This window comes from Benincasa hispida, chromosome 10 (assembly GCF_009727055.1).
Source record: "Benincasa hispida cultivar B227 chromosome 10, ASM972705v1, whole genome shotgun sequence".
Lineage (NCBI taxonomy): Eukaryota > Viridiplantae > Streptophyta > Magnoliopsida > Cucurbitales > Cucurbitaceae > Benincasa > Benincasa hispida.
In genome coordinates, this window is record NC_052358.1 from 42679870 (window position 1) to 42688841 (window position 8972).

Here is an 8972-nt window from a genome sequence, read left to right on the forward strand (position 1 = left end):
ACTCCGAATTTTGTATGTTTTGTAAAATGAATTTAGAGACCAATGCATTCGTATGCTTCCGCTTCGGGGAAATCCAATCCCTTTAAGGAGTTGTTATTATAGTCCTACATTACTATAATTGAGTTATAATAGAATGTGTTTGAGGTGTAAATTATTTTAGTTTGGGTTATAATAGTATATGTTTGAGGTGTAAACTATTTCAGTTTGAAGAGAAAATAGTAAACAATGTATCGAATAATAGAAAATGATGAATGAAAAATAGTAAAAACTGTAGCAAATAGTAAATATTGTACCAAATGAGGGGTTTTGAAATAATATTAACCGTAGTTAATTGGGGATTACAAAATCGTATGTACTATGGCAAGAGATGGTTATAGTCCTTGCCCTAAATGCCCAGTGTCCATGTAGTTCCACCTCATACTTGCCAAATTGGCTATAAATAGTGGTATTTAGTGGAGTTTAAGAAAATGCACATTGGTGAGGAAATTAAAAGAAAGGACCGGGGAATGAGAATTTTAGATTTTCATAAATTCCACAATTTTCCTATTGTCTATAATTTCCTTTATTTTATTTATTTATTCCAAATTTAGTTATTTAGTTATTTTGTTTTATTTGTTTATCTATTTTATTATTATATTATATTTTTACCATATCCATATTTGTGTTTTGCTCCTAAATTTTAGGATACAATTTAGCTTTTGATTGTTATATTTATTTTTTAACCACCATCTCTCTTCTCTATCCTTAATTAATGTGCTCTATTATTTGTCTTTTCTTTTGTTAGGTCTAATCCAATGTATTTTTCTCTCCTTAATACTATGTTTTGTTATTGTAGCCAAAGTGTAAATCTTTATCATGGGTCTTTTTTGTCCCAATTAAACAACTCTAAAATTTTGTTGAAAACTACCTTTCGCCATATTTCCAAAAGGTATATATATAGTAATTAGAGTAGGTAGCAAGATTTTAGGTTTCAATTAAAGAAAATAAAAAAAAAACGAAAATTAATAAGAATTTTGACAAAACATGAGCCCAATACATGCCCTATTTTATTTGTATTTCTAGTTTGTCTTTGGTTAGTTTTAGTAATTAATTAATATATATTTACACATATAGTGTAATAGTAATATGAAGATATGAGATTTAACTAATCTACTTTTATACATACAATGTAATTATAATGTGAAGTTACGAGGTTTTAACCATCATTTATCATGATTCCTGATTAGAACATAATATTGCATCTTCTTTCTTTTTCTCCACCAATATCGATATATTATTGTAATTAACTAATATATGTTTACGCATACAGTACAATCGTGATATGAAGCTTGATTTTTTGATATGTTCTATTAATTAACTGATATACATTTACACATATAGAGTAGTAGTAATACGAACCAATGAGATTTAAGTAACCTACATATACACATAAAATGTAATTATAATTCGAAGTTACGAAGTTTTGTGAAATGCCCTAACTTTTCAAAAATAGTTATATACATATGTATAGGATAAAACTTAAGTGCAACTGGGCTACACTCATCTCTTATGCAGCCCATGTTGCACCCAACAAAAAAAAAAAATTATACGTTTTAATTTTTATTGTTATCTTTTAAAAAATATTAAAAAGATATTTTTTTTAAGTGGATAGAAAAATGAAAGCATGGTATTTAAGAACAACCTAAAGTGCCCCTCAAGTATTTCTTATATATATATGTGTGTGCGCGCAACTGTTGGGTAATTGGGTTGCCCTAGAAGAACTTGTGAGCCCAGTCCATGCATTTGGATTTTTGTTTTTTTAATAATGTTCCTCCAATTAAATTTTATTCCAAAATAAAAAATAATAATAAAGAAAGAAAATGTACTATCTTTGTTTTTCAAAGATATTTGAGATATTAAAGTAAATAATGTAGGAAAATGAGCTTTAATTAAGATTGGAAATTAAAATTTCAAATATCATCTAATGTCAAATACATCTCATCCAAATATGAAAGTTCACTTTCATTATCATCATCTTCCTCATAACTAAACATACTTCTTCCTATATTCTCTTTTGCTTCAAAAACTCGACACAGAACCCATAATCCAAACTCCTGTTCAAATCACAACAATAAACACAATAATAATTTACTCTCAAATAAATTTTTTACTCAAAATAAGCTAATTAACATCATTAAACATTCCTCGTTTTGTAACTTTGTTTCTCCATTTAATTTGGTTATTATATGCCCTTAGGAATTACATGGACTACTAAAATTTTCTTTTTCTCATTTTCATTTTAACATATTTCTGATGAACTTTCACGTCTGTCTCTATTTAGTCTCTTGATCGTCAACTTTAGAAAGAGTTGACTTTTTCAATAGTGTTTGAAATTCCCGTACTTATTAATCATAACAATAAAAGTTTGGAGTCTAGATTACTTAACTCTCAAAGGTTTTGAATATGTCATTATAGACATATTAAACAAAAAAAAAATTAAAGTGTAGGAACTTATATTAGATATATTCTAAAGTTTTTAAAGATCACCTTTTAGACCAATTTTGAAGGTTTAGGGGGTTAAATTTGTAATTCCAAATTATTTATTTTCAATTTAAAAAACTGTCAACACTAATAAATCTCCAAATTATTGCACATTTTTTAATCTCCATATTTCTTCTTTTTCTTCCACATGATCCTCTTCATCGTCTTCTACTTCCCATTTGTCTTGCCCAATTAGCATAAATTGATTATTATTTAAAATAAATTAATGGAAGTTAATTTTGATTAAGTTTATGCTTTATAAGTCGACAAAATTGTTGAACGTGTTCACACAAACTAAAAAAAAAAAAAAATCACTTATTTATTTGTATTATGATGATATTTCCATGCAACACGACATTATTAATTCGCAGCAAAATATGACAACATTTCAATCATCTTCTATTCCTATACATCTTATTTCCAGGCATTCATAAAACCCTAAACCAAACAACCGGAAACTAAATAACTTAGTTGTATTAATTCATTTTAAGTAAATAACTTAGTTTTCATTTTTTTATCACTATTAAAATTAGTTGGGAAAACGCCATCATAATTATTTTTAATTAATAAATGGAAAGTTAACAAAAATACTAAAAGCAAACATCATCTTCTATTCCTAGACATCCTATTTCTAGGCATCCTAAATTTCCAGGCACTCATAAAACGTTGAACCAAACAACCACAAACTAAATAACTTAGTTGTATTAATTCATTTTAAGTAAATAACTTAGTTTTCAAAAAAAAATTGTTACTATTAAAATTAGTTGAAAAAACGGCATCATAATTATTTTTAATTAATATATTGAAAGTTAACAAAAGTACGAAAAGCAAACATCATTGACTTAGCAAAAGTGTAAAATCTAGAAGAGATAATAAATAAAATATGTTCTAAAGTATAGTACAAAAACTAGTATTCTCACCTACATATTTCTATTTAGGTTGTAATTCAACCACCTAGCATACCAACTAATATAAATATAACTCTACTAGCATAAAAGTTGTACTATATCGACTTTTAGTTCTCCAAACCAATTATTTCTTAGGTTTCAGAAAATAAGAATAATGGAAACAAAAAACAAGATTATTGGAAAGGAGTCTTAAATAAGTTGTTTAATTCACTTACTGATTTTGTTTGTGATAGATTGTTGTTGTTTTGGGATTGAGCATGGGTGTTCAAAAGGAAGGTGTAAATATGATACTCTTGCATGACCCAAGTTGTTTGAATAGCTGCTGTTGTTGAATCATCTTCTTCACCAACAAAGAAAATATGATACTTTTTTATGCCAACTTCATTCCCATTGGCACTGCACAAGATTGGTTCATCCATTAAAACATCTTTCCAATATCCACTCTCTGTTGCTCTACTTTCTCCCACTCTGCTGAAAAAGTAGTGAATGTCCCCATTTGAAAGTGCTTTCCCTGTCCCAAAAAAAAAAAAAAAAAGAGACAAAAAATGTAACTTAAAAGGTAAATTTAAGGGAAAAAAACTTGGTCTCTAAGTTTCTAAATGTTACACATTTAGTTAGTTGATTTTAATTTAGTCACTAAGTTTCAAAATATTACATTTTTTTCCGTTAAGGTTGAATTTTGTTTCATTTTAGTCTCTAAATGTCAAGTTTTATACTTTTATAACTTTGATTTTCCATTCAATACCCACTTTCTAATTTTGTGTTAATATCTATTAATTAATTTAAAATAATTATGAAGTGAAATTTTAAAAATAATTTTAATACGGATAGAAAAGATAGTGAAACTTAATTCGTTTAAATTAATTAATAAACAATAATACTAAACACTAAAAGTAAGTATTTAGTATAAAAGTGCAAATTTTGAAAGTTAAGGAATCAAATCAAAACAATGATCAAATTTCAAGGGTAAAATTGTAACATTTTGAAACCTAAATACTAGATTGAAATCAAACTCAAAACTCAAATACTGAAATTATAAGATTTTGGAACATCGGGACCAAATAAAAACTAAACCCAAAACCCAAAAAACCAAAAAGGTAGTTTACTCTAAATCCAATTATTTCAATAATACTTTAAACTTTACTTTTGAACTCTAGAATTTTTAGAAGAGTCCAACAAATGAAAATCACAGAGAAAAAGATAAGATACTGTAAGAGAGATTCAAATGCATGATCTCATTCTCTGATACCATCAACCTAAAAAGCTTTACTTGAGTTCTTGTAGTCTACTACATGCTATTGTTCACAATAGATCATCCATTAAAATGTGTTAGGGTAGATTTAGAGGGAGAAGAAAGAGGAGAGAGATACTATATTATATACCATGAAATTGCCAAGGGTTATAGAGATGAAGTTGAAGGTGAGGAATGATGGAATTGGAAAAATTTTGAGAAGCTTTGTGATAGAGAAAGTGAAGCACAAGGTCTTCATCTGTTGGGCAAAATCTGAGACCAGGAGGCAATAAATTGAAGCTGTTTCCACTAATGGCTTCCATTAACAAATCAAAAAGAGCAATTATGTAAATGTTTTTTCTTTTTAAAGCTTTTCTCAAAGAAAAGCTATGGAAAAAGAGGAGGTAGCTAGGTTAATGGAGAAAGTCTGCACCACATTTGCCCTATTTATATATAGAAATTAAATGAAATGATATTAAATTAAATTTAGAAGAGGATAAGGCAAATGTCTTGTTTTATGATTTATAAAGGGCATATTTCCAACCATGCTTCATGACCCACACTTTTGGAATGAAAACAAAAGTAATGTTTGTTTTTTGTTTTTATTGTAAAAGTGGCACTCAAGAAAAGAGAGATGAATAGTAATTGATTGTTTTAAAGTAGCTTCCCCTCTATTTATTGATGGATTAACTTAAAAGAAAAAAAAGTATTTTTCAAAAAAATCATTTTTATTTATTTATTTATTTGATAAAAATAGATTAAAACACATTTGAAAAACTATTTTGAGTGGTTGTCAAGTATTTCATTTTGTTTCAAAATGACTTATTTTTTAAATTAAACACTTATAAATGTATTCCAAACACACTCTAACACAACTTGAACTTTATGATAAACTTATATTTAATGTTTCAAGGCAACGTTTCATATATATATAGTTATTTTATTTTTTGAATACATTCCTTAAAAATACAATCAATGCTTCAAAAACTCACTTTTAGGCCTAGTTTAGTAACTATTTGGTTTTTAGTTTTTAGTTTTTAAAAATTAAGCCTACAAACTTCTCTACTCACCTATAAATTGCTCAATTTCTTATCTACTTTTTACCCATATTTTAAAAGACCAAGTCAAATTTTGAAAACTAAAAAAAGTAGTTTTTAATAACTTGTTTTTGTTTTTGGGATTTGGCTAAGAATTTAACTCTTGTACTTAAGAAAGATGCAAACAATTGTAAGAAAACGTTAGAAACCAAAAACAAAATGAATACTAAACAAGATTTTAGTTTTTCAAATTTTTACTAGTAATTATAAGCCTACGTTTTAAAAAAGAAAACCAAAACAAAAATAGTTATCAAATCAGGGGACCTCATAATGTTTATAAGATAAAAGGGCTATTACTTCTCCCATATTGCTAATTGGTTTCGAGATGAACCTCATGTTATTTAATATGTATTATAAAAAAAATTAGTATTCAATCCTTTCTTTATGTTATAGTCTATATGTACCTCAATTGAAGAGAACATTTTTTTTTTTGAGATAAATGAACAAATATATAGTTCACAAGAAGGGGAGTAAGAGTATACTGAAGAAAAGAAGGGAGAAAAAAAAAGAAAAAAAATATAAGTGTTAGGTCATAGATTGAACTAGAAAAAAAAATTAAAAGGAGATGAAAGAGGTAGGTTGATGGAGTGTAGATAAATGGTAAGGGGTTTCTTTTTTAGGATTTTTTTAAAGATAAAGATATTGATACAACTTTTGAAAGTTAAGAGGTGTAACGACCCGAGTTCAGGAGCGGTATGTGAATGAACTGATATCACATCCGAATGAGAGAGATCCTGAAGACATGAAAGTATGGTTAAGAAGCGCTTAAAAGAATTGAAAGTTACTACTTACACCAACAAGGTGCTTCTTTTTTGGTGGTTCAATCATAAGAACTCCAAAATTAAGCGTGCTTAGCTTGGAGCAATCCTATGTGAATGAGGACATAGCATATTGAAAGAAATGTTGGGGCCATCAAGTGCCGAATTCAGAAAAATATTAATTATTTCTATTCATATACTAACCATTAGAATGTTTTTAAACTTTTATTTTATGTTTAGGCATTACAAATATATATATATAAACTACAATACAACAAATGAGTAAGCAACATTGTCGGGTTCATAAGAGCTATTAATATTCGATCATGGTTATAATTTCTCTACATATTTAATATTTTTAAGAGTACCATGACATGGAAAAATTGGGACTTCAACATATAGAGACGCAATTAATATTTTAAGTAGCATTTTTAGTACAACAAATAAAGATAAAAGAGAGATTTAAACATCTTACTTAAAGGAAGCTTAATATTTAATTAGTATATTCTAGAATTTTGCTAATTATTAGTCAAATTCGTATGATGTGAATTTGATTTTTATTTATTTACTATAAAATTACAAATTATATATTTTATAAACTAATTCATTGTGCAAATCTAAACTAAAATTTTGATAGTCTATTTTTTAATAAATTACCTTTTATGTGTAACTTCTAAATTACTTATTTCTAATTTAAAAGATAAACAATTAAAACTAAAGACATTGACACCCATTTGATAACCATTTTTATTTTTAAAAATTAAGCTTATAGACACTACTCCCACATTCAATTTTTTTCCTTTATTATCTATCTTTTATCAATGATTTAAAAGACCAAACTAAAATTCGAAAATTAAAAAAAAAAAAAAAAAAAAAAGAGTAGCTTTTAAAAACTTATTTTTAGAATTTGGAATTTGACTACGAATTCAATTATTGTACTTAAAAATAGATGCAAATCATGGTAAAAAATGCGGAGGAAACAAGCTTAATTTTCAAAAACTAAAACAAAAAAACAAAATGGTTGTCTAACTGGACCTGAGTAAATGATTTTGAAAAATTACTTTGAGTAGACTTAGAGCGTGAATGTTCAATAGTAACATGCCTCATGATGTCCAATCTTCATTTCTTCATTATTCCTCATTTATTGATTTTGAAATACCTTAGTTAATTATGGCTATTATATGAAACAAATTTCTAGGTAGGTTTAGGGTGAAAGATTATTCAAAGTAGTTATATCATTGAATTGAAAATAAACCTACCTATATTGAGCTACAAAGTGGCTTTTTTTTTTTCCAAGTGAACTACAAAAGTTGGGCATTAAATCTTTGAGATATACAATCAAATACTAATTTTCAAAGTAGAACTAATAATGCCTTGTCTATGTTGTAAAAAGAAACGACTGTGCTATAGTTATGTTTACTTTAAAAAAAGTGGTTGTTAAAGAGTTATCATTTAAGGGAGAAAAAGATGCGAGATATGAACATAATGGTTATGGCCTATCATTTATTTGTCTCTTATCTCCCTCATTTCTTTGGTATCTAGTCTACATTTTAAGATATATACAAGTGTATGTATATGTATGTATATGTGTTCAAGGTTTACAAAGAGGGGAAAAAAATTAATAAACAAGTTTTAGAAAATTGCTAAGTATATGCAATTGATCTAATTTTATCGAGCGGACTAAGATTATTTATACATAGTGAAAACGTAAGTATTACTCTAGAATGAAAAATTATTAGATAATATAGAATGATGATAATTTTAAAAGAGAGAATGAGGTTGTGAACATTGTAGTTCATTAATTAATATGACCCTAAAAAATTGTTGATTTTTTTTACAACATGTGGAGTTGGAGTATCGAGTCTCTAACTTCAAAGTTAAAAAAATAGTTATATGTTAGTCTAGTTATACCCACTTTAGGCAAACATATATCCCACTCGTGTGTGTATATACACATGTAAATCACAAGAAAGTAACAATAGTGTCTCTAATAGTAAACCATGCATAAAGAAGATCAAAAACAAAAAACCATGCAGAATCCTTTTTCAAATCATTCAAAGAAACATAAAAGGTAGTTTTTCGAAAACAAATTAAAAACGATATTATTTTTATGATAATACTAAACGATTTATATACGTAGGTATATATATATAGATATAGATATTATATAGAACTGTATCTCAAATTTGTTAAATAATTGTCAAAACAAATATTCTATAGAATTGTATCTTCAACTCTTTAAATAATTGTCAAAACGATGTATACTCAACTAACCAATAGTATGTGTTAGTGACTAAATAGTTTGTTGTTTAAGTTCTTCCACCTCCGATACTTTAATTATTGTTAGTTTAAAAATCCTATTCACATAAAGAAAAAGAAAAATCTATCATATCTTCTTATCTACTCTAGCTACCAAATTCGAAATGGATCATCAAACAAACCTATATATATATATATA

At 26.8% G+C, this 8972-nt stretch overlaps 1 protein-coding gene across 1 annotated transcript; it reads right to left on the minus strand.

The window, feature by feature from the left end:
• Window positions 1-1409: 1409 nt before the first annotated feature.
• LOC120087947 (NAC domain-containing protein 104-like) lies at window positions 1410-5065 on the minus strand. Its single transcript, XM_039044970.1, has 3 exons — window positions 4811-5065; window positions 3644-3939; window positions 1410-2093 (listed from the first exon to the last, which is right to left on the minus strand). The coding sequence occupies exons 1-3, from the start codon at window positions 4980-4982 to the stop codon at window positions 1950-1952; spliced, it is 612 nt and encodes a 203-aa protein (XP_038900898.1). The 5' UTR covers window positions 4983-5065; the 3' UTR covers window positions 1410-1949.
• Between the last annotated feature and the right edge of the window lie 3907 nt (window positions 5066-8972).

Bases quoted from the DNA above. Each gene is read 5' to 3' on its own strand.
- LOC120087947 (XM_039044970.1), bottom strand. From the start codon at position 4,982: ATGGAAGCCATTAGTGGAAACAGCTTCAATTTATTGCCTCCTGGTCTC. The intron at 3,940-4,810 runs GTATATAATATA...TTTTTGGGACAG, and splicing joins TAACCCTTGGCAATTTCATG to GGAAAGCACTTTCAAATGGG. The intron at 2,094-3,643 runs GTAAGTGAATTA...TGATTTGAACAG, and splicing joins ATCTATCACAAACAAAATCA to GAGTTTGGATTATGGGTTCT.